The sequence below is a fragment of the Staurois parvus genome, unplaced genomic scaffold, assembly GCF_062004578.1.
Source record: "Staurois parvus isolate SC_StPar_1 unplaced genomic scaffold, SC_StPar_1.0 ptg000548l, whole genome shotgun sequence".
In the NCBI taxonomy this organism is placed as follows: Eukaryota; Metazoa; Chordata; class Amphibia; order Anura; family Ranidae; genus Staurois; species Staurois parvus.
In genome coordinates, this window is record NW_028318344.1 from 3,615,153 (window position 1) to 3,641,509 (window position 26,357).

General features: G+C 41.7%; 1 protein-coding gene and 1 long non-coding RNA gene across 2 annotated transcripts; one reads left to right on the forward strand and one right to left on the reverse strand.

The window, feature by feature from the left end:
* Positions 1-838: 838 nt before the first annotated feature.
* On the reverse strand, positions 839-5,377 carry LOC149451129 (uncharacterized). Its single transcript, XR_016315136.1, has 2 exons — positions 5,146-5,377; positions 839-1,188 (listed from the first exon to the last, which is right to left on the reverse strand). It is a non-coding gene; the product is annotated as an uncharacterized LOC149451129 (long non-coding RNA).
* Positions 5,378-5,747: 370 nt separating this feature from the next.
* On the forward strand, positions 5,748-26,080 carry LOC149451130 (axin-related protein-like). The gene is made up of 12 exons (XM_089690969.1): positions 5,748-6,276; positions 11,423-11,552; positions 12,020-12,660; positions 14,547-14,669; positions 15,927-16,017; positions 17,638-17,778; positions 18,070-18,359; positions 18,616-18,810; positions 18,920-19,099; positions 20,126-20,212; positions 21,058-21,219; positions 21,895-26,080. The coding sequence occupies exons 2-12, from the start codon at positions 11,448-11,450 to the stop codon at positions 22,019-22,021; spliced, it is 2,142 nt and encodes a 713-aa protein (XP_089547095.1). The 5' UTR covers positions 5,748-6,276; positions 11,423-11,447; the 3' UTR covers positions 22,022-26,080.
* Positions 26,081-26,357: the final 277 nt, after the last annotated feature.

Below are 26,357 nucleotides of genomic sequence, written 5' to 3' on the forward strand. Positions count from 1 at the left end.
ATGTCTTTTGTACCATTATGTTCTTTCTTAATAAAGGCTTTCTTTTTGGAAAAAAAAAAAATGTTGCAGGAGATGGTCAGAGACTGCTAACTTGTTGTGGGAGAGGGTCAGAAACTGCAAACATGCCACAGGAGATGGTTATAATCTGCTAAAATGTTGCAGGAGAAGGTCAGAGACTGCTAACTTGTTGTGGGAGAGGGTCAGAAACTGCAAACATGCCGCAGGAGATGGTTATAATCTGCTAACATGTTCAGGAGATGGTCAGAGACTATTAACTTGTGGGAGAGGGTCAGAGACTGCAAACATGCTGCAGGGATAGTCAGAGACTGCTAACTTGTGGGAGAGGGTCAGAAACTGCAAACATGCCGCAGGAGATGGTTATAATCTGCTAACATGTTGCAGGAGATGGTCAGAGACTGGTAACAGGTTTCAAGATGCTACAGGAGATGGTCAGAGACTGCTAACTTGTTGTGGGAGAGGGTCAGAAACTGCAAACATGCCGCAGGAGATGGTTATAATCTGCTAACATGTTGCAGGAGATGGTCAGAGACTGGTAACAGGTTTCAAGAGAAAGTCAAAGACTGCTAACCTGTATCAGGAGATCGTCAGAGACTGCTAGCATGCTATAGGAGTTGCTGGACATGATTCTTGAAACACATAACATGAGACCACTAGAGATCACTGTTATAACAGCCCATTTAAAATCAATGCTACCACACTTGTATTCCCTATAGTCCCCTTATAAAGTAAGTGTAGACCTGGTAAAAAAAAGGAAGTATGGTATATTTGGTATTTCTCTCAGCAAGTTCCATTATAAAAAGTCTGACAGAAAAAAAGATAGCATGAAATAAATATTTATTTTATTACAGGCATCTACTATATATAATGACAAAAATGTATGCAGCACTTTACATATTGTACATTCACATGGGTCCCTGCCCTCAGGGAGCTGGCAGTATAAGGTCCTTATCTGACATACATACACATAGACAGGAGCCCATTAACCTACCTAGCAGTCATGTATTCACACAGCTCTGGGTCCTGGGTGGCTGCTATGGCTGGTGGGAGGAGACTCCAACAACGCCCAGAGTATTTACATGGATGGGGTGACATCACTGCTTTGGGAATTCAGCACCATTGTTGGCACTCACCAATCCACTCCGGACCTGGGGCTGTGCAGTCATGTGACTGTGAGGAAAAAGATTACAAAAAAAAAAACAACAACATAATTTACACTATTTATTACAATTGGCATGCTGCATTACTAAAGAAATTGGGCAGGCAACATTTAAAGCTCAATTCCAGGTATGGATTATATTGTATCATTACATTATCCAACTTGGAACAATGTAAGTACATGTATTCCACATCTGTGGGGTCCCTGTGGAAATGGAGAATCGCTGTTGTATTCACCACTACTAGAATGGTTACCACTGTCTCCTGGGTCCTGAGCGGCTGCCCTCCTGCACTGTGAACACAGGGGGTCACTTGCTGGGCATAGGTGCCATTTACAGAATGATACATATATTTCTTAATTAATACCAAGTGTTCTCTGATGGGACAAGCTGAAGATTGCAACATCACCACCTACCCCTTTACCTTGTCCAATCAGATTCAATGAGAAAAATACAAGGTGTTCTGTGAATTGCCAAGCCGACCCCCCTATAGTTACCAAGCAGCAGCGGGGAAGCCACTCGGCACAGCACGCAGAAGACAGTGAGGGTCACTGTAGTAGTGGTGACTTCTACAGTAATCCTCTGTATCCACAGGGATCCCACAGGTGTGAAATACGTGTACTTACATGCTCCAGGTTAGAACAAAGTAACTATACACTGCAATCCTAGAATTCAGAGATAAATAAATAAGTTTACTTTTTTAAAAAAAATAATAAATGCACATTTTTTGCAGGTAAAAAAAATATGCATTTATATTTTTTTGGAGCCTGTAAAGCATTGCACCAATGATCAGCAGATTGCTGGTGCCATGCAGGTCTCCAGCAGACCTGTCAGTTTATTATTATTATTATTATACAGGATTTATATGACGCCAATTGCTTGCACAGCGCTTTACAAAATCAAGGTGGATATTACAGTTACAATACAGTTTGGTACAAGAGAAAACAGAGGGCCTGCTCGTTAGAGCTTACAATCTAGGTTAATCTGTGTGCTCATACCTCGTACAAGCGGACAGTTTAACACCGACAGGAAGACAGAGTGGACTACCACAGCGCTCAATAACGCCATGGTAGTTCATTGAGAACTACAAGCTGACATCCACAAAGGGTGTCGGTACTTGTAGTTCATTCATTCACAGAGCTTTATGAATGAATGACACTGTGTGGGCAGAGTTTCTAAAAACTGATAGCAAGTATAGGGAACTTCCCCCAGTACTGCTGTCACAGGGAGGGGGGATATCAGGCAGAGGCTGTAGCAGAGGGAACACATTACATTTTCCACCTCAAAAACGTATAGAACATGTAACATGTTCCCAAAGGTGAACTTATCCTTTAAAGCTTTGTTAGTAGATAGCCTTTATTGTATCTTTAAAGCAGTATTAAATGCAAAAGCAAACATTATATTGCAGCTAATGCTTAACCCCTCCATGCCTAAGGGTAAAACAAATCTTAACGCCTAAGCACAATTTTGCAACTTTGACAAGTGTTAGCAAAACCGTACATATCATCACAACTTCTTTGTACATCCAGGTGGATTATAGCTTGTTTTTTCAGGATAAAGTGGGCTTTCATTTGGTGGTAAATGGTAATGGATACTTTTTTTATTACCAACGAAAAACTGGCCCAAAATAGTAGAAAAAGGCCATTTTTTTTAAATTTAGCTGTATATTTCTTGTTACTACTATAACCTACAACCAAAGAACCCAAATTAATTTCTCCTGCTCCTGACGATTGCAGCGATACCGCATTTAGTACCCGTAGTACAGCCCAGAAACAATAGTGCGCAATCTGCTTTTTTTTTATCCTGCCACTAACTGAAACAGACCCAAACACTAACCCTGGCTCAGACCTAGATCAAACCTTGATCTAGGTATTTAAAAAAAAACACATTATTTATTTCTTTATTTATTTTTTACACACACTTGTATTTTTTTCTCTCTGAAAGGACAGCAAAAGACACAATGGGGTTTATTTACTAAAGCTGGAGAAAACCCTAACCCTAACTCCCTTCTGCATAGAAACCAATCAGCTTCCAGGTTTCATTGCCAAAGCTTCATTGAACAAGCTGAGGTTAGAAGCTGATTGGTTTCTATGCAGAAAGGAGTCTGATTTTGAACTCTCCAGCTTTAGTAAATAAACCCCAATGTATCTCTCTCCTCCATTCAGAAAGAGAAAACAAGGGGGGTGGGATTCACAGTCACTGATCACTGTGATAGCCAATCAGAGGCTATCACAGCGATCAGGTGACCCGGAATCTGATCATTAGTATGTGATCCGGGGCTCTCAGTGACACCCCGGTCTTTGTGCTGGGAGTGCGCCGTGTGGCACGCTCCCAGCGCAAAGTCAAGTACACAAATTAGCAGCCCTACAAAAAAAAAGCCCAGTTCTGTGAGGCCGCTAATTTGCATGCGGTCGGCGTCATGAGGTTAAATGTGGTGGCTGCATTAGTTTTCTTTTTTTTTAAACTTTCCTTCTTTGATTTTCACGGGACCAGCAAGTCTGTTGTTTTTCAAAAGAACAAGCTGCCTTGCAGATGTAGCAGTTGCAGAGATGAGACCAAACATTTAGGACCCCTTTTACAAAGGGCGGACTCTTTTTTGTTCAGCAGAACTGTCTGCTGATCAGAGCAGAGTGGATGGATGACAGGTCTGTGTCCTCTCAGTTTATGCAGAGCAGACATGGACAGAACCCGCTCTGCTCTATGGGAATAAATGGACTTTGCTGTCTGTCTGACTACCCTCCGATCTGCCTAGACAGAGGACAGATCCCCTTACCTTTTTTTTGTTTTTTAGCTGATCAGATCAGGTAGGTAGGTATAAGTGGACACAAGTCCATTTATACCCGCCATTGCATGGTTGTGAATGGATCATCCGATCTAATCCGCCTGAAAAACTGACAGGCTGACCTGATAGGCCTCTTTTACAGGATGTGTCCAAACACTGACAGGGGTGCTTACAATGATAAACTTTCATTTATTTCTGTGAAACCATTATCCCAAAAGGAACAAAATTGTTTCTGTACCTGATCAAAAAGTGTGCGCTGAAGTTTGGCTTCAATTTGTTAGTGTGTCTAAATCTTCTAGCACATCTAACACTCTCCTCCCTCCAAATTAACAATACTGCTGTCCCAAGGTGCCCCCTGTACTCCTTCATCCAGAATAGGGGCAGTCTAGTACAGGAGATGTGTTACTGGCCAGATCACCAGGTGAAAATTAAGAGGCAATAGCCTAAGAGTCGGTTCACACCACAGAAACGCAATCTGCATGCGTTCCGGGCTCGTTTCTGCATGTTTTTGATATGTTTTTAATACGTTCCAGTGCATTTTTTCCTCATTTTTTTTAAAGTTTCCTTTTTTTTATGCTGTAATGCGTTTTGGATGCGATTCTGCATCTGTTTTTTATATGTTTTTAATGTGTTCCAGTGCATTTTTTCCTGTTTTTTTTCAAAGTTTCCTGGGTTTTCTTATGCTGTAATGCGTTCCGGATGCGATTCTGCATGTGTTTTTTATATGTTTTTAATATTTCCAGTGCATTTTTTCTCTTGGGTTTTTTTTTCAGTTTCCTGTTTTTTTAATGCTGTAATGCATTCCGGATGCAGTTCTGCATGCGCATTTTGATGCATGTTTTGTTGCTTTTTTTCACGCAAGAAAAAGGATAATGCGCGTTTTCAAAAACAGTTCTTGCACCTGCGATCGAGCTGCAGGCTGAGATGTGTGGGGGTGCCATTGGGAATTAATGGCAGTCCCGCATGTCTCATAACAGCAGCGCACAGTGTGGGCTAGTGTGAATCTAGCCTCATACAGCTTTAATCAGCAAGGTTCTCCAAGGCTGGAAAGTTATTTTAAGGGTTCCCCTGTGATTGAGAAAAAAAAAAAAAGATGAGAAAAGCTGGACTAGTGTCTTTATGGGCTCCTGAGGGCCAGAAATCTACATGTGTCCCCCGAACTGCAGGATGGGCATCAGGGATATGCACCTTGTGACTCGGGGCCCGATGATGGGTCTCTTCTCCTCCATATAAGGTGACAGGTCAGGAAAGTTTTCACACCGACTTCCCACTGACAGGTCCACTTTAGTAGCTGGAAAACAAAAGCAGAGCAGTTTCTGCAGCATAAACTGAATACTTTCAGGTCACTTGGTTCAAAAACAAGAAAACTCCGAATTAAAACACATGCTACCACTTAACAGAGAGAAGAAGAAAAAAAACTTCCCTAATCATTCACAAATGTGCAGCGCATGTGATTTCTCATCTCCAAAATGTGTTATTTATTTTTTTGTTTCCTTGTAGTTGTCCCCCTCCCCCCTTCCTCTGCTCATCCACTTCAGGAACAGTTTGATTTTGCAAGTTTGAAAAATCTTCAATCCCTTCCCCCCCTCCCCTTTTCTCGGCCTCCTGGCTGGCAGCACTGGAGGGGTTAACAGTGATTGAAGGCTCTTTGAAGATGGGATGAAAGGAATAGCTGCTGGAGACTCTGCGCGCTGATTGGTCCGGCGCCCTTCAAAGGACTCTTTTTCTTAACCAGAGGGGGGAGTCTGGCTTTAAGAAAGGAATTCAGAAATCCCAGGTCCTGGCAGAGACGCCGACACAGGAGAACGCTTCAACCGGCTCGGAAAATTCCCCAGCCGCCCCGTTTCAGCGGAAAAATCAAGGCTCCGTCTTCAGAAGTCCCCGGGAAGTTCGGGGGGACGGCGGGGAGATTTTTTGAAGGGACTTTATAGGCTTTGTGAGGAGAGGCGCTTGTATGGAGCTTCCAGGACGCAGCTTTCAGTGATCTCCACTGATGTTTCATTAAAGCCATAACACCCCTTTGTTCTTTTGGCTTTGTCCCCAGGGGGAGTGAAAAAGGGCTTTTTGGTTTTGATTAAAAAAAAAAAAAAAAAAAAAAAGTTCAGAGAGGAGAGAGAGAGGAGGGAGAGGAGAGGAGTCCTTCCAGTTGTGGCTCACCCGAGGAAGGTGGGAGCTGTGCTCTGCTCTCTGCAGCCTGGATTACAAACTTCCATGGGAGGACCGCGGCCATGAGCGAGCTGCCCCGGCCCGCCGGACGACTCTGAACCACCCGGACCAGCCGCCCACCGACAGCCGGGATCTGCCTGCCCGGGACGGGAGGTGAGTGAGCGCTGCCAACTTTTCTAGCCGGTGAGCCCATCAGTCCGGGGAGGAGGGGGAGCGGTGTGCCCTGATTGGGGCTCCCCGATGTCCCGGCACCACAGTTCCCCCTCCTCACCGGATCACTTCCACACTCCCGGACCGAGCACACTGACAGCATATGGCTGCATGGGATCCCATTGTATCCAGGACTTCCATACATTGCAACTTCCAGGTGTTACTTCTACTTTACATTCACCAGACCCGGGGATCAGGATGGGGAGCACTGGCTCCTCCACTAGGATCTCCCCCAGTGCTTCCTCCTGTACGCCAGACCCGGGGATCAGGATGGGGAGCACGGGCTCCTCCACTAGGTTCTCCCCCAGTGCTTCCTCCTGTACGCCAGACCCGGGGATCAGGATGGGGAGCACGGGCCTGGGGATCAGGAAGGGGAGCACGGGCTCCTCCACTAGGATCTCCCCCAATGCTTCCTCCTGTATACCAGACCCGGGGATCAGGATGGGGAGCACGGGCCCCTCCACTAGGATCTCCCCCAATGCTTCCTCCTGTATACCAGACCCGGGGATCAGGATGGGGAGCACGGGCCCCTCCACTAGGATCTCCCCCAATGCTTCCTCCTGTATACCAGACCCGGGGATCAGGATGGGGAGCACGGGCCCCTCCACTAGGATCTCCCCCAATGCTTCCTCCTGTACACCGGACGCGGGGATCAGGATGGGGAGCACGGGCCCCTCCACTAGGATCTCCCCCAATGCTTCCTCCTGTACACCAGATGCGGGGATCAGGATGGGGAGCACGGGCCCCTCCACTAGGATCTCCCCCAATGCTTCCTCCTGTACACCAGACCCGGGGATCAGGATGGGGATCACGGGCCCCTCCACTAGGTTCTCCCCCAATGCTTCCTCCTGAACACCAGACCCGGGGATCACGGGCTCCTCCACTAGGATCTCCCCCAATGCTTCCACCTGTACACCAGACCCGGGATCAGGATGGGGATCACGGGCTCCTCCACTAGGATCTCCCCCAATGCTGCCTCCTGTACACTAGACCCGGGGATAGGGATCACAGGCTCTTCCACTAAGATCTCCCCCAATGCTTCCTCCTGTACACCAGGCCTGGGGATCAGGATAGGGATCACAGGCTCATCAACTTCACTAGGAAACCTGCCCCCACCCCAATGCTGCCTCATGATTTGCAGTGTTCCTGATTTTATTTAATTTTTTTGGCCCATGAGTGGTTATCTGTCCCTGGAAATGGACTGGATCTGCTCAGATCAACTTCACAGTGAATTCCCAGTTCTATTACATGTTGTCCTGGCCTGATTTACACCCAGACCCAGGGATCCTGATTGTTGGTCCCATGATCTGATTGATATCCCTTGAAATGGACTTTATCTGCTGTGAAGTCCCTGTTCCTAAAGCTGCCTCTTGGCCTTTATGTACACCATACCCAGTGGTCCTGTTTTTTTTTTTTTTTTTTCTGGCCCATGAGCTGATCTCTGCCCGTGGAAGTGGCCCTGATCTTCTCTGGTCAACTTTACAATTAAATTCCCGGTCCCCCAAAGCTGCCTCTTGGTCTATTGTTATCCTGACCTTATGTACACCCATACCAATCCATGGAAGAAGAGCTGATCCGCAATGACCAACTTTACAGGAACTTGGGTTTTGTTTTTTTGTGTTTTCTGAGATTTGTTTCTGGAAGTGGAGGTGATCTTCTCAGATCAATGTTACAATAAAATCCATGTCCCCAAAGCTGCCTCCTGGCCATATGTACACCATACCCACTGATCTGATTTTTTTTTTTTGGCCTATAATCTGCCATTGGAAGTGGACTTGATCTTCTTTAATGGTACAACAAAATTCCCAGTTCCCCAAGGCTGCTCCCAGGTATGTTCCATGTTATACTGGCCTAATGAATACCCATGCCAAGTGATCCTGATTTTTTGCCCCATGATCCGATACCTGTCCATAGAAGCAGAGCTGGTCTGCTCAGATCAACTTTACAATAAAATCCCCAGATTCCCAATGCTGCCTCCAGGTCTATGCATGTTATCTTGGTCTTATGTACACCCATATCCAATGATCATGGCTTTTTTGGCCCTCCAGGTCTATACATGTTATCCTGGTCTTATGTACACCTATACCTAATGATCATGATTTTTTGGCCCTGTGATGTGTCCCTGGAAATGGACCAAGTCTCCAGGTCTTGTTTGGGATGGTCCCAAGTTGAACAATCAACTACATCAATTTTTCATTGAAATTCCCTTGTCTCCAGGGCTGGATTTACCGTTAGGCACATGCCTATAAGTGGCAGAGGCAAAGCAGTGGTATAGTTATTGGCCAAACATTTTTTTTTTTTTTTCCCTTCCCATCATCTGTAGGAATAGTTATCTTCTAAAACCTTATTTACATGTTATTGCAGTGTGTTCTAAACCAGGTTGGGACCTGGAAAACCATGAAATGCCACACATGCTTTAGTTATGGGAAGCTGACCCCGCTGGTCCCCCAATGCTGTATTCATTCCCCCCCATTCCTATTTTTGTGACCTCTGTCTAGAGAAGGATTTACCCCACTTTGGAGAGGCTTCCTCTCACTTCCCGTTGTATTTCTGAGACAGGAAGTGAGGGTAAATCTCCCCAATGGGACAAGGCAAAAAGAAAACCGACAAGGGTCCTTCACCTTTCTCCACTCTATCCAAAACTTAAGAAAAAAAAGTTTTGTTTAATGAACATTACACTCTTGTTGAGTAATTTTGATTTTCAGTCCTGGATTTTGCATATCTGACCTGAAAGTGGAGCTGGTCTGTTCTGATTAACTTTATAATAGAATGCATTCCCAATGTTGCATTCATCTCTTTTGTACATATTCTCATAAGTGGCTGATTTAGAAAATTATTCTATCTTCTAAATAAACCATAAGGGGCTTGTTTTGTAAATCTGTATGGTATCTATGCTGCATTAGCAATAATATGTCCTTGGAAGTGGTTGTTTAGAGGTTTGCAGTTATGTTCTTGAGCAGCAAAGCTGTTTTCCTTTGGTTGGCGTAGTGGCTGTGTGATTTGTTGCATGCATTTCATCTTTTCATGGAAGTTTGAATGCACTTTATTGCGTGACGTTCTCAGTGTTCTCCATGTGGGATGTAATGGATACAAGCGTGGCGTAAGCCCCCCCCCCCCCTCTTGATGTGTAGTCAACTTCTTTCTGAAGTAATGAGCTGTGCTTGTGGCCTAGAGGTTCTGATTAATGCAGAATGAGTTCTTTTCTGCTAGACTCTGCAAGGATGGCTAGCAATGCGGTGGCTTTTAATAATGTTGTGCTTAGGCTAACGCCGCATTGTGCACATTCTTGATTATCAAAGTATGCAGTGTGTTCCAGTGGAAGAGGATACTACACCCCCGCCAAGCTAAATATTTTCTGAAAGGTCGTTCTCACCTACCCCACTATGGGAAATGAGAGGCATCAATTTGCAGGGAGGCTTTCATGTCCTGTGCAATCCAAAGCTTGCTCTGTGTCACAGCAGGGAGGCTATGGATCCAACCCCCAAGTGTCAGCGCTTTGAAATGAAGTTAACCGGACACCAATGGCCTATTTAATTGGGGGTCAGATGTAGGTAAATTATCTCATTGTCTCAGTTTTCCAAAAAGCGTCTTTACTAAGCAGAGTTGTTTTGGAGCTAGGAAAAGTGGAGATGTTGTCCATGGCAACCTGATTCCAGGTTGTGGGTTTTTTTTTTTTTTGCTTTTATGTGTTGTATGCTAAATTCACTGTGGCGTGCAATTTAAAACAAAATAGCACTACAGCACAACACATCTACCTGCAATGTAGAAGTCTGACTTGGTCTTTTAAAGCAGAAGTGTTTAAAAAGGCAGTATACTGGATCCTATAGTGTTTTATGGAAATCTGTATGTAAGTTTGCCAATTTTAGGAACCCCTCAGATTCCCATAGAGTGTATATTCTCATACCTTGGGGCCACAAAATAGTCGAAGGATGCAAGCTGGCCTCAAGTTGCTAGCAGTAACATCAGTATTGTTTTGCGTTCTCTTCTATATAGGATCTGTATTGCGACCTATCCCAGATCTCATGCTGTCTGCAGGCAAGGGGCAAAGTGGGCCTCAACTGTATAGTATTTCATGAGAATTGGTGAAATATTTCTTGCTTCCCTTATCCGCAAATGTCTGTGAACTTGTACCTATAAAAGTGTTCAAACATCTGGATATATTGGACACATTCACTGGTATGCTGGGGAAGAGAGAGCCTTTGGCCCACCTGTTGTGAATAATTTCTCTTGAAAAACTCTACAGGGCGACAGGGTATGGCGTAAGTCATGTTGAAAAGGAGGAAAATGGATCCCAGATGGCCATTTACTTGTAATAGAAACTTGCAGTTCCGGAGGAGTTATGGGCTGCAGTCTAAAGTGGATTCTTCCCTTAATGCACACTTAATGATTCACGATAAACTTTATGAAGCCAAGAGCAAAAACACATTTTCGCGACTGCGTTTTGTGTATGTTTTTCATCCTGCACGGTTTGGCCACAGTGTACAGGTTGCAGCATTTTTCTAAGGAAATATTTATAAATGAAATGTCATTTATTAGGCATAAATTATTGGCTGTAGCCATAATGGTGGATGATAAGTCGCAGGGATTGTATCCTTTTGCCTGAGGCTCCACAAACTCTGAACTCTCCAAGCACACAAAATGAATGCTGTGGGGCCTATTTACAAAGTTGTTTTTTTTTTTTTGTTTTTTTTCACCAGTCATAAGACTCTCTGTAGCTAATATGGAATACAGTCTAGTTCTTTATATAACAGGCTTTTTATTGGTGGACTGTGCAGTCCAATGGTAGCTTTGCATTTAGACCAAAGGGCTTGTTGATGACTACTACTAACTAATCATGTCATTGGTTAGTAGTAAACTGGGTTTTTCCTATACAAGAGCCCATTTCCTTTCATTCACCATACATCAGAGACCACTGCTGCAATCCACACAGAAGCTTTTATTGTGTTTAAGCCTTTTATTCAAATAGGTGTGTCTCCGTTACTTTCATACAACTAGATAACATTGGGACATGGTTCGCCTTAAATTGGTTAAATGTTTCATTATGCTTTTCATGAGTCATTCTATACTAAGATGTAATTTCTTTTATCAGACAGTTGTCACATTTTCTGGCAGCCATGAGTTCTGCTGGGGTGCTGACCTGCATGCCAGATTCAGGACGAATCTTCAGGGAGACTTCTATACGCCCACCAGTGCCAGGCCAGGAGACTAAGAACTATAAGGTAAGCTTTTATTACTAGACATAATGCTCTTACCCATAGGTTCTTGCCCAATGTACACATCAGTAGTGTAGATTGAACAGTTCAACATTCACAAACCACTTTTGGACCTGCTCTGAGCAACCCATTCATCTATCTAGCCTACTATAACTGTTTGATACAACGTTGTTGGTAACTAAAGTCATAATCTAAACCTATGTGGCCAGCTTTATAATGCAAGTAGTGTAATTCAATTTCTTATCAATAAATTGGATTTATTTATATGAATATAATACTGTAGGTCTCATGTAAAGATTATCACTAATTGCCCATCGAACCTAACCAGAATGATGAATTGATCATCTGTGCAGTCCAAAATTTTCTTTGTTATAACTGAGGTCTGTCCTGTTAGTTCTTGATGAACCTTGCCATGGAGTACCATGCTAACCATTTTTTTTTTTTTTTTTTGTTCTTTCTTTCAATTACTTAAGACTGAGAAATTCGGTATGGAACCACAATATTTTGAGCAACAAATGAAGCACAAGGAAGAGCCCCTTAGGGAGGCCGAGGGTTGCGTTGCCAATGACACACGGTTCTCTCGGTGGGGCAGATCCCTCAATCTTTTGTTGGATGATCAGGATGGAGCTACACTTTTTCGGATGTATCTGGAAGGGCAGGGCCTGGTGGATCTTCTAAGCTTTTGGTTTGCATGCAATGGCTTTAGAGCCATGGACCCCGCAGAACCCAAGACTTCAAAGACAGCCAAAGCCATATACCGTTGGTATGTACAAAATAGCCAAGCTGTTTCTGGACGTTTAAAGCCAGCCACAAGGGCCCAAGTGAAGGAATGTGTTAAGAACCAACAGCTGAATAGGACTTTGTTTGACCAAGCTCAGCAGGAGATTCAGAGGGCCATGGAGCAAGAGGCCTTTCCTTCCTTTTTGCAGTCTGACATATGCAAGGAATACTCTCATGCTGTGGAGGATAGTCCCACTCCGGATAGCCCTGGGCCTGGTCTCCCTACTCTGGCTGAAGATGAGGAACTTGGCGGGTTCCACCACTACAATGTTGGCTCGGGAGCAATGGGGAAACTAAATCGTGCCTTCTCACGTTTGCCACCTAGAAACCAAAGGTGAGTACCAGAAAACTGATCAGTTCCTTTAATAGCATTTCCTTTTTTTTTTTTTTTTTTTTTTAAATAGTTTGTTAGTTTTTGCATTTGATAGGATTTATTTTGTGTTAATGATGGGTTAATTTTTTTTTCTTCTTTACTTCAAGCTATTTTGTTTGTTCTCCAGCACTTTTTCTTCATTTTCTTTGTTCCTCCCCTCCTTGTGTTAAAGGTTAACTTAGCTGTTATTCCTTTCCCTGAGCTCACATATCTTTGATGTGAACAAAATCTCTCCCTGCTCCAGAGATCAAAGAACCATATCCATGAAGCGGGCCGGGCTTTTTTTCTCTCCCTCTATGCTTCCCCCCCCCCCCTCTCTCCCAAGATGCCTTACTGTTTCAAAGCCTTCTTATCTTATAATGACTTTTTTTTTTTTTTTTTTTAAATAACAGTTATTCTTTTTTTTATGGTTTATGTTGGATTAGATAGTAAATCTGTTAGAAGCATCAGTTTGGAAGATATATTTGAGTTAGTTTTGTTTTTTTTTTTCTTTCTTTTTTGGTTGTCCAAACTTCTTGCTATTAAAAATAAAATAACTGCGAACAGCCAAGTTTCCTTTTTTTGCCTGATGCTCAACAAAGAAAGATTTCATTACACTAATGACAGTAATGTGTCAATACACTAACTGCTCACAGTGATGTGGAACTATGCTAGAGAAATGCCAGGGGGAAAAAGTTCAAATGACAGAAGATGTTACAGATAACCTCTTAAATTAGACTTGTGCAGAAACTGGGTTGCCTTCATTTTTAATGCGCGCATACACACCAGTTGTATGCTGTATGCAGTTAGTGTTTCCTCTCAGCCTACCAGTCTTACCAGGAAGTGGGACACAACTTTTTAAGTAGAACATTGTGAGGGCCATTGAGCCCTCTTTTTGTAATTGGATGTGTATGTTCCCTAGTTTGTAGACCCTACTGGACTCTACTTGTACCACTTTAAAGCAACTCGAGTCATAGAGTTAAGAATATGTTAAAAATGTCACCTGCCAAAGAGGCTTACCTGTCATGCTGCCCATTCTTTTTGATACTTGTACCCTTGCAAAGCAACAGCCTGATTTCAAGTGTCAGATGTCTTCCCCCTTCCCTCAATGCATTCTGTGGCATCTTCTGCTGGCTCTTGCATCCCTATAGGACCCCCCCCCCCACCCAGTGCACAGCTTAGGCTACTTACTCTCACAACTTTGTCAGCAGGCCTTTGGAAAGCGTTTTGAAAATTCTGCACATGGCAGCACACAGTGTTAGCACACAGTGAAGCGTTAGCGTCGCGGCAAAACTGACGCATCGTGTCCAGTCAGGAGGAGTTGAAACCTCCCATTCAAGTCTATGGTGCCGCTCCGCAAACGCCTGGCAGGCGGGTGCGGTTGCGGAGCGTTTAATACCATTTTTAACTTCATTATAGGAGTTTGTGGTGTGGTTTTAACGCTTGGCAAACGCCTATCAACTGCCTCAAAACCACGTTTTGGGAGCATTTGAGGAGCATTAAAAACGCTTCCCAAACACCAGTATAAGGTCTGTCAAACGCTATAGGCGCATTTTGGCAAGAGTTCGAAATAAAGTCAAGTATGAACGAGCCTTTAGGATGCAGGCATCAAACACTCCCGAAAGTGTCAAATGTGCAGATTATTCAAGTGGTAGGCTCTTGTAACCAATGAAGATTGGAGTACAGGCAAGTTAAAATATTCTTCTTTTGACCTTTTTTATGTTTGATATTTTCATTCTTTGAAAATTTAGTGACAGAATTGCTTTAATGGTGCAATTAAACTTGCAATCTCTTTAAAAATGTCTTCATCAGTTATCTAAATCATATTTTTATGCTAACTTTTCTAATATTTAATCAATCTTTTGCAGATCCCATCTGCGGAAGACTGAACCCATCTACCAGTACTTTGCCCCTGCAGCAAGTATCAATGACAGTGAGATTTCAAGCGATGCCCTAACAGAAGACAGTATGTCTATAACAGATGGTAGTGTGTAAGTATTTGATCTTTACATAACATACCAAGGTCAAATGAATATTTCTTTGCCTTGACCTGACTTTCTTTAGCAATGGAAGGAACATTTTTTTTAGGTCCTTCATTTCCAATATTAATCTGTGATCTAATATATATGCGAGTTCTGAAAACAAATAACATAACATGAGGGGAAATGGTAGCATCCCAAAAGGAAATGCAGGAGTTAGAAGCGAAATAATAATTCCACATGCTTTGACACGTTTAGATGTCTTTGGCAGGTGGTCATGCAGGCCTCTGTTCTTTCAACATGTAGACTGCCAGAGGGTACAGGTCAAGAAACACATGGCCTCTTGCTTTTTTATTTTCCTATTGTTGAAGACAATGCATGGAATTTTGTTGCTCACTGCAACGAAACTGCCAAGTGCATTGCTTCCATAAGAAGTGCTGTGTGTTCATTTGGCTGTTTGGCACCTTTACAGCTGTAAGATCCCATCATATTTGTTTCTTGCGACATTTCGATGTGCACACTTGCTGCATCAGTGATGCAAGTTACTAACATATTTTAGTTTGGTAATGTTCTCAATTAAAATTTTTAAACCTGACCACCAGGCAGACATAGAAGACCCAAATTAATTTGGGGTTTGTAATTATTATATGCATATTAACATGTAAACCATGTATTTGCCTACATTTTTATTTGATAAAGCCTCTTCCTTTTCCAGGCTAACTTCTGCAGCACAGGAATGCTGCAGAAGTTAGAAGCCAATTGGTTTTGCTGCAGTGCTCATGTTTAATAATGGAACATGTAGATAGGAGGGAGCTGAGGGGCAGAGATAAATTTTATTAATATACTGCTTCCCCATTCTAGTCATAGACTAGAGGAGGGACAAGATCTTGTTAGTTATCCGCAAGGTAGAAAAATCAGGTTGTATGTCCAAGCAGGGCTATGTGTTGGAGCAGTGTAAATCTCAGAATTGGATGGAAATGTCCCAAAAAAAAGAGAGGCTATTGTGAGCTGTAACACAAGCTTTTAGTCATTGGCAGGAAGAGAGGGAGTTTTTAGTCAGCATATAATGACACCAGGAGGATCCCTTTTGCAGAATGCTAACTGGGCTGTGCAAGAGCATCATCTTGCAAACTGCAGTAGTAAAAAGCGGTGTCTCCTTCTAAACTACGTACTCTCAATTTACCAAATAAAATCAAACATTTTAGCTAGGTTAGTGATATATATATAATTACATTATTATTAATTTTTTTTTTTTTTTTAAATTAACAGAGATGGAATTCCACCATACCGCTCCAAAAAGCAAAGGGAAATCCATAGAAGTGTCAGTGCCAATGGACAAGTGCCTCTGCCTTTTGTTCCTGTAAGTATGTTGTAAAGTGTACTGTTTCAATTGGCACATATCCGTTTCTGAGTAATGTATCAATTATAGGTTTGCTTACATATGCCACACTCACTTTGGCTCAGATTCAGACACACCAGAACAAAATCTGGTGTCCTAAAAAAGAACCATTCACAGATGGATGTCTACAGGATGGTGTCTTTACTAGTATTTGTCCCACATTAAGGGTTTAAATCTGTCCACCTGTCTCTACATCATGAGAGAGGATGGGGACTGCCATTGCAAGCCTCCTTCTAAAAATGCTAGATACCTGGCGTTGTCTGATTTTGGTATATTAGAGTCCGAGTCCTGGAACATTCATGGTTTAAATGTGTCAGATCTATATATCTCTGTAGTTTGGGTCACAGAATGTGTCAAGGAATTGGCATTTTTAAAGTAGACTTTGTTATTGGCAGCCTCCGTTTAAGCTCTTGTGAAAGTGTCACTTTTGACCTTTACTTGCTCTGTCCATATTAACACTTCTGCTTGCATTTGGTGGGTCAAGCAGCTTCTATATTCTTTTCTTTTCTTTTTTTTTTTTTTTTCTATTTCAACCAGTAGGTTGAACAAAAAAAAAAAACTCCATTCCCCCATCCACACATTTAATGTGGATGGAGAAATCCTCCCTGCTGCACTATAGCCTGAGGCGCTGATCAAGCGGGGAAAATCCAACAGGCTGGTTGTACATAAGTCAATCCATGTACTGCTGGTTCTAGAGGTTACCCGACATCTGATAATTGCTGCTCTGTCAGTTGCCTGACCTCACAGAATGCACACTCTGAAGCTGGGAAACCGTCTGAGGTCAGGCAATTTTGATTTGGGTATGCCTACATAATTTTAATAACTTAAGACTTATTATTCCTATGTTTGCATAAACCCATCCAGAATGAGTCTCGATGCATACTTCAAATGCCAGCGCCTGTACTGGTTATTGGGAGTTCATCATTAGAATAGCAAGGAATAGGGCTTTCAGCCTGCATGAGAAAGGACAGTCTGGGCTTGGATGGGTGGACTGGACAAGGACTTGTACATGCTGAAGGCTTAATAGGTTGTGGATTATCTTATCAGCACCTCAGACATACTATTGGCTTAGTTTACTTTTTGGACCTTGATGGGTCCACTCCTACGCATGTGCCTTCTACAATTGCCAGTCATTTGGATTTGCTCTGCAGCAGTAAGACGTAGTTTTGGACATCTAAAAAAATTATCAAGCTGGGAAAAGAAAATGCCAAGCTTAATATGGCAGAGAGCAGTAATCTATGACCACAAACGGAATGCATTTTCCTGCCATCTGACCTTGACTTACAAATCCTTTTGCTTTGGGTTAATGCACTTCTCTTTGCACTCTCTTCCTGTATAAGCTCATTGTAGGCATATTTAGTAAAGGAATGCAGGGAGGACTTCAGATTTTTAGAATGGAGTATCCTATGGCAACCTGTCAGATTTCAGACCACTGAAAAATGAATTCTGATTGGTTGCTGTGGTTTAACTTCTTTGTACCACCTTGGCCTTCATTTATATAAGTACTACTTCTCTGAACTGTAAGTTTATTATTACCGCATCCAGATTTTTCCCTGAACATTTTTCTCTTTGCTCTTACAGAGAACCTTGCGTCCACCAGCTGAAATGATGCCAACGAACCCTGCGGAATTTGCTGCAAAACTAACGCTAGCTTTGGAAAAAGTTAAAAAACAGAGAGAAGCAGAAGAAAAGCTGGAAGAAAAGCTGCAGAGGTTGAAAGAGGTAAACATCTTAAATTTCCAGGATGGAGGCAGTAGTTATCAGTACCAGCAAAAAAATTTGATCGTAGCATGCACCTGGCATTATGACAGGTGACACGTTCAGGCATGCAGAATTGTAGAATGCTACTAGAGATGCCTTTGGCAAGGTTCTGCCCTAAAGATACTGCAGTAGTTTTAATTACTTTATACTCTTCAAAAGGCAGGCTAGAGACTGACAGTGCAGCTTGGTTGATCCATGAAAGAAAATTTTGGTCTGGAATGTTGAAAGAAAACATACATTTTATCCTAACAGGAAGAAGAGAAAGCAGAATATGATATCCCTCCATCTAACCACGACAATGTGCCAGCTGCTTCCTTTGAGGATGACCCACAGTCCATACTGGATGACCACGTATCAAGGGTCTTGAAGACGCCAGCAAATCTGTCGCCTAGATCTCAATCCCCCTTCATTCAAAGAAAAGCCAAAGGTCAAGCATCATTTGGCAAAGGTCAAAGCCTAACTTCCTGTCACTTAAGGCCAAAAGCTCCCCCAGGAATGGAGGCGCCTGTCACACAGAATGTAGAGCAGCGCAGTTCTGTGAGGTATGTATGCCATTGCCAGTGAGGAGACCCTACTGTTTTGCATGTTTTTAGAATATCATCATTTTGAGGCTGTTATGAGCTCCTATGCAGCCCCATACTTGGCATTCTCTCATGCATTGTCCATACCATAGGTACCACTACATCATGCACAGCTGCTTAGTACTGCTGTATGTAGCTCTTGATAATTTTTAATTTTTTTTTTTTTTTTTTTTTCTTTTTTGTCCTATGCCAATGCTTACATTATGTGCTTCTTTAGTTCCCAGGGTACAAAAAGTTACAGAAAGCCAGAAGGCTGTGCAACAGCACAGAAGCTGGAGGAAGGCCACTCCTCAGTTGGACTGACCACCCCACTTTCTGCCGAGCAGGAAATAGAGCGCAGCCATAGTGTCTTGCAGTGGGTTCTCGACAGTGCCAAAATGATGAAGAAACATCATCGGGATGTTACAACCAGGTAAGTTTTTAAAGCTAAATGACATATGCTTATTCTGGGGCTTCATGCCATAGTGGTTGAAGCTGATTAACTGCGAAGTATTTGCTAACAGAAATACATTTTTCTACAGTGTAAATCATGGTCCGGAGTTAAAGAGGACAACACACCGCACAACATCCCAACCTGCGCATCTGTTCCTGCAGGATACTTCTATGCCACCTCTTACTGCTCCTAATACCCTTGACCAGCTAGAAGAAGCCCGTAGACGCCTAGTGGAGGAAAAGAGAGTTCCTAAACTTCATAAAAACAGGTAGAGTTAATTGGAATTGTGAAATAGCAGTGTTCATGTTGTCAGCCCTTGGCTTCTGCTGTGATTTTCAGGTTGGTGTGCAGTACAGATTTATTTTTACTTAAAAAGTGGATCATTCTGTTGGGTTTATTTATATTGCACTACAAAAAGCAGTCATATCTAGTAAACTACCAACTCTCACCCCCCATTCCCTGCTGCCTACACTATTGCATTGTGAATATTTTTAAGGCAAAATCCACTCAAAACATTTGGGTGGACATCATTTTGCTGAATCTCCTTCTGGCTCCACACATCCCACTGAGACTTTGTGGTGAGGTTCCCTCCAATAATTTGAGTTTTTTTTTTCTTCCATAAAGCCACAGTAAAGGTGCATCACTCTCTGGAAGTTGGATTTTCCTATACTACTTTGGTCTAAGTTGGCTTTGTAACAGATTTGACAGTGGGATGGAATTGGATATTCTGTGGGTGTTTTGGTTTGTTTTGTGTGGGGATTTTTTTCCCTGCCATGAGTTTCAAAATGATAGCAGAAGACAGTGTGAGGTTCACCTGCCAACAACCTTGCAAAACCTGAAATAAAGGCTTTAGATTGGACTGGCGTTTAAGCTGCTAAAAGTTACTCTGATTAGTGTTCCTGAACTATTGTTTGCACTAGGTCTTTTATTATTATTATACAGGATTTATATAGCGCCAACAGTTTGCTCAGCACTTTACAATATAACGGGAGACAATACAGCATCGATACAGTTCAATACAAGAGGGATAGGAGGGCCTGATCCTGGGAGCTTACATTCTTTTATGTAATTCTCTTTAGGTACTTGATGGCAAATACACATTTAAATTAACAAAATTTAGATCGCATCTAAAAAATCAGCTAAAGATGCTGGTTCATACATGCTGGATACTTTGTATTTAAGAGGATATCTTTATGGCACATGAAGCATCCTGTTATACATATAAATCAAATGATTGCAAATCTCACCTGCTGTTTAGGAACAAAAGCTTAATGCTGTCTATTTGTATTTGAAGGTGTGTGCAGTCTGCAACGCTGAAAGAAAAAAGCAAAGCTGCTGAGAGTGTCTCTTCTGGCTTCTCCACACTAAAATTCTCTGAAGAGTAAGGACTTTGTCTGTGATCTTGTCACTTCTGCTCTGTAGCAGTTTTCATTGTTTTATAGAAAAGTGTGTGTGTGTGTTTGTTTTGTTTGTTTTTTTTTTTTTTTTTAAATTTGGGTGCTTGCGTTCTTTTCACTGAGCTCCTTGGTTCATAGCTTTGAAATACAGAGGTGGTCAGACTGTCAATCGGAAGGCAGGATAATGTGTATAATGCTAACTTCAAGCATATTCAGACAGGTGTCTTTCTCTGTAGCATTTTAAAGTGATTTGTAAAGAGTTTTTTTCCTGAAATAAAAAACGTGTAATACTTACCTGCTCTGTGCAGCAGCCCTTAACCTTCTCTTCTGGGGGCCACTGCTCTAGGCTCCTCCTCTTCTGCATGTTCTACCATAGCAAGTTCATTCCTATGGTGGCACACATGCGGGCTTGCTCACAACCCGGGCTGTTTGTGTCCATTGACACACTGTGCGGCTCAGCCCCAATCCCCCCCATAGAACGCATTAAGGTATGACTTTAGAACCACTTTAAATTAACCTGATAAAGACCCTTTTCTCGTTTTAACTTTAATCCCTTTGTTGTGAGCATATTCCCAAACATGCAATCCTTCTCGTCACTTGAGCACATGCAGAGCCAGTAAACTAAGGCGACTATAGACAGACAATAGTCCTGGCTGCCTGGTGTATGGGGCTCCTAGTATATTTATTTATTTTTATTTTTTTTCACAACGGGTACCCTACTCTTGGAAGTTCAGCACTGGAGGAAATGATCATATTAATTTCTTTTCCTGAAAGTTGATGGTACTCCTCACTTAATTTTATATTTTACTCAACTGTTTTATGTTTATAGGTTGAAGTCTGCGAAAAAGATGAGCAGTGATCAAGGGCAAGGAGGTTTAGCGATTGTCTACTACTTCTGTGGAGAGAGAATCCCTTATATGATACGAACAAAGGAGCCAAGCTTGACTTTACAGGAATTTAAGGAACTGCTGAGCAAGAAGGGAAGCTACAAGTAAGTACCAAGGTTTAGTAATGAAGGTACATTTGATACAGCAGTGCAAAGGGCAAAACAAGACCTTCCTCTTTTGCAGGGATCTCCAACGTTCGAAACAAAGGGCCAGTTTACTGTCCTTTAGCCCTGGTTCACACTGATGCGGTGCGGGAAACGCAGCAAATCCTGTGCATTTCCATTGCTTGGTGTCCATGTGATCTGGTGCAGGTGTCAATGTTAAATTAATTACACCCTGAAGCAGATCACAACACAGTGCGATTACCAGAATTTGCATCGCATGGGCGTGAACATTGGAAGTTTAAAAAAAAAAAAATGCCCTGGCAATACTGGGTGTTAGCACCTTAGGCTTGGTGGTCCAGTAGGATTAAAAAAAAAATTACATGGTGTCTGAGCTCAGTAGAAGGTATAGCACTCCATTTGAGAAATGGTGTGCCCATCCTTGGTGTTATTGGGAGGAAAGAGACCACTTATCTATTGCAACCAATAGAAAATTTATTTTCAGTGGTATGATAAGAAGCTCACTGCTGATTTTGACGTGGACTATGTACACTGACTTTCACGATTTAAAAAGTGCATTATTCATTTTGGTAATTTTTTTTTTTTTTTTCCCATGGCGTACTTCAGAGCATTGCTATGTTTCAGTCAGACTAACCCCCTACTTATCATCATTTTCAGATATTACTTCAAAAAGGAGAGCCAGGAGTTTGAATGCAACGCTGTATTCCAAGAGATCTCCGAGGAGGATGCTGTACTACCACTCTACGATGAAAAGATTATCTGCAAGGTGGAGAGAGCATGTTGAACTTACACTTGACACAAGTGAATAGCATCTTAGTGCTGCTTGTAGATGTGAAGTCTTGCTGGGTAATGGACAGTGTAGCAGGCTGAACAAGATAGAAGTGGAGAAGGACAAAATGGATAAAGCAAAGTCTGGTGATTTAGAAGATGGTATCAACTTACAAGTGGAAGTATAAATGGAATGCCTGCCTAGAGAAAAGGATAAAGAAAGTTGTCCAGTTTGGTTGTGCGGGGATGGAGTATGTGAAGCAGATGTTTGTGATCTTGTACGGTGGATAACCATACTGAATTCTGCTTTAACAAAAACTGAACTTTATTTGAAAGTGGAAGCAGGTTTTCCAGGTGCAAAAAGTGAAAATACTCACTTTCTGAATGTTTAAGGCCACTAAGTATATTCAGGTACATTTATATGTACATACATCAGTGTATTTATATAGCACATAGCTTTTTTTTTACTTATTATAATTTATGGACTGGAGTGACTTTACTATATAACATAGAGCTTTGCCTGCTATGTTTGAGAATTACCACTAAGAAATCCAACATTGCAAGTCTATGGATCGTCAAACACCCTTACTATAGGCCCTGAAGAGCTGATTGTCTGTCATTGGTCGGTTGTGTCTTACATGGGAAGAAGTTTGAAAACATGGACCCTTCAGAGGGTAAAGAAGAAGAAATGAGCATGCCTTCAACCTCTGAAGAGTAAAGGATTTCCTGTATATTCAGCTAATGCTGAGTATTCATGATTTATGGATGACAGCTCCTTTAGGATACACTTTTTTTATTTCTGGTCACCAAGCTATGCAAAACAGTTGATCCAAATGCTGCTAATTCAGTTTGCCGGTGGCATTCTTGTCTCCTTTTGTAAAGCAAGAATTCACAGCCAATACTGATCAGAGGGATGTTGCCATCTGACATTTTTACTTTTGTCTATTTTGAAATAACTTTTTTAATAGCTGAATTTACATTGTGGTACTAGTTTTTTAATATAGAGGTAAACTGACCCTCTCTGTTTGCAATTGGAGGGTTTCATCAGTTTCTCTTAGATTTGTTCTGTTTTAGGAACAGATTGGGCTGTTTGTGATACAGTCTTTTTGGATCCAGCATGAAGGTTACATCAGAATGAGTTTATAGGGCTCACTGTGATCCTATTGAGCTAAGTATATGGACAGATATAACTGAAGCCATAGCGACTAATTCTTATACTCTGTTTTAAGGGTTTATTTTTCTCCCTTAATTATCTTAAAGGGTTTGATTGCCTTCTGTACATACTGTAAAAGCACAAAAACTAAAAACATGCCTTTATTTAAGCAATAATAGAAAACTGGGCATTTTAAGCCTCTTTACTTAGAAGCCCTGTTTGTAAAGTCTGTTCCTAACTTTATCATCCAGATCTAAAGAATAGGCTTGTACCAGGCTGACCATCTAAAGTCCTCTGGCTCTATTCAGACAAGAACTTTGTTGCAGTAGAATCCATCCATGTATTAAAGTGGTTGTAAACCTCAGATATGAAATATGAACAAAGCATATCTTTCTATGGTGTGTACTTGTCTCAGTTAAGAGCACTGTGTCATTTCTGACAAGTTTTCTTGACTAAGAGAAAAATGGTGACAGTGGAGGGACCTCCAGATGACTGACAGCCTCAGATCATTCCTGTGAGCTGTGTGGAGGGGGTGCTCTCCTCACTGAGCTCTGCAGAGCGTAACTTCACCTCTCTGCTTCTCTTCCCCCCCCCCCCCTTTTTTTTTTTTTTTTGGACAGCTTTTGTAAATTCTGCACTTTCAAGTGATGCAGAGACTATTTCAGATAAACTGGTACAACTTATAGAGGAAGATTTGTTTAATTTTGTGTATCACCTGAGGCCGGTCACTTCACTAGGTATATGTAGGGGTTTACAACCACTCTAAGGTAAAGAGGTCCCTATTTTCTGTTTTATAAATGGTAACATTTTTGGAGGATGGGGCCATTGAGGATGGAGTTGGACAGAATTGGTGTAGTAGGTAAAACTATAGGACCTCATCTACACTGGTGTGCAATTATATGTATTTTTAGGACTTTCCTAAATGCCAATAAATGCATCTGATAACTTAAAGCGGAGTTCCACTCATGCTGTCAAAAAAGTCAGCGGCTACACAAACTGTAGCCGCTGACTTTAAAAAAAACAGCCACTCACCTGTGTGTCCCCTGCAGCCCGTTTCCCCAGCCGTCCTGTATTCCAGGAGGCTGGCATCTTCAGTGTGGGCACCCGGCTGTCATAGCTTGAGGCTTTACAGCCGGGTACCCACTGTGCATGCGTGAGTAGCGCTGCGCTTCATGAATGGTCCTGTAGTCTTCTGGGACCTGTCGCGTGTCCCAAAAGACTACAGGGAGGGAGGACACCTTCAGTTTCCGATCGCCTAGGCAATCGGACTGGAAGTGGGAGCGGGTACCTGCTCCCAGCCCCCCCCCCCCCCCACACCCCCAAAAGGTGCCAATCCTCAATGGAGAGCGGGGGAGCAATCCTTAAAGCAGAGCTTGCCCTTTTTTGGGTGGAGCTCCGCTTTAAATGGTATAATTCTTACTATTTTTACTTTAGCTGCATTAAAAAAAAAAATAAAATTCTTATGTCCAGGTGCAGATTAGTTACTCTGAATGCACACACATGCAGGTCAATTTTAAATACAGGAGAACTTGATCTAGGAAGTAAAGTGTTATAGTTTCCAGACTAATTTTTCCATGCATCTAAATAAAACAAACACATGAGGCTAGTGTGAATGAGGGCTAAAAGTGAGTTCAGTGTTATGTAAATTCCCCTAATAGTGGTGCCTGATGGACCGTTCACTTAATTTGGAAGGTCTGCAGTTTTTGGGGTGCAGTAACCTATTAATGATTTATACAGTTTTTATGTAATTTAATGGTACAGAACTTGCCATGTAATCGGTGTTTCTTGTCAGATCCCTGGGAAAGTTGAATGTGTTTTTAATAAATGTATAACTAGTTCTATATCTGTCCATAGAAACCTGAGATAATATTCTAAACAAGCAAGTGAAAACTGTTTTTTGATTAGAACAGACTGAAACACTTTATTACAAACTAGACCAGCAGGGATTATCTGTCCTTTCTTGCCTTTTCATTAAACTGCCACTCCAGTACTGAACTGTCTCCCCCCCCCTAGATCTCTGCTGTCAGGTGATGGGCTGTAATGTTTGCTGGAAGAAGAGAAGATGACATAGAACTTCTTTCTGCAAACATTCTACTACCCAGCACAAGAACACTATCTGATTTTGCCTGTTATTTCCTGGTGTGCCATCCTTAGATTAGCCATTCAGAATGTTCTCACAGTGCCAAAAGCTGATGTATATTACATGGCAGGGCTAAACTATTATTTTGTATTAGGAATTCCATACAAATCAGAGTAGACCATCAAAGTTTGCCTTCAATATGTTTGCATTTCCATACTAAGCTGGCTTGAAAGTCACCTTTTCAACAGCTTGAAAGTGCCGTTTATTCTGTGTAATTGGGGATCGGCAAAAAAATATTTCTGAAATACATAATTTTTCAGCCTCTCACTATCCACATTGACAACCAACAGATTCTACTGCTACCCGAAGATTTCTCTAGTTGAATTGTTCACAAACTCCAAATGTACTATTTTTTTTTTTTTTTTTTTTTTCTGGAATGCAATTGTAAATGTTTTTTAAATATATAAAATAACTATTTAATTCATATTAATAAAGTATTGTTATCATCTTGGTAACATGGTTGCCAGGATAATCTATACTTGGCAACACCTGTTTTAGAGGTGTTGGGAAATAAAGTCAGCTGTTACAGGGGAATAAACTGAAAAAAAAATTGTATTTAATACCTGTAGCAGCTGATAACAATGTGGTAGCCAATCATTTGCCAGCGGTTTTATACAGTAATTCATATTTTTTATATCTAATTATATACACATGTATAAAATATAAATACATTGTTTTATATATTTCAGAGTGATTAATTAAGGTGTACAAAATTGAAAACATTTTCCTATTCTACAGAATGTAAAAATGAGCTGAAATAAAATTTTATATTTTTTTTGAAACTTTTCCGTGTGTGTTTGCAGGAAGGCTCCAACTTTTAAAACAACAATTTGTGATGTAATGAGTGCTGCAATGACTAAACCTAGTACCCAGTTATGTTCATGGGATTGTACACCCAACTAACACCTAAGAACATACCTAAATAATAAAATGCACACGCTACAAGGATTGTGGAAAGATTTGGGCCGCAGCCCCGAAGGAAATAAGTATTATTTGATCCCCTGCTGATTTTAAATATTTGCTCACTCACAAAGAAATGATCAGTCTAAAAATCGAATG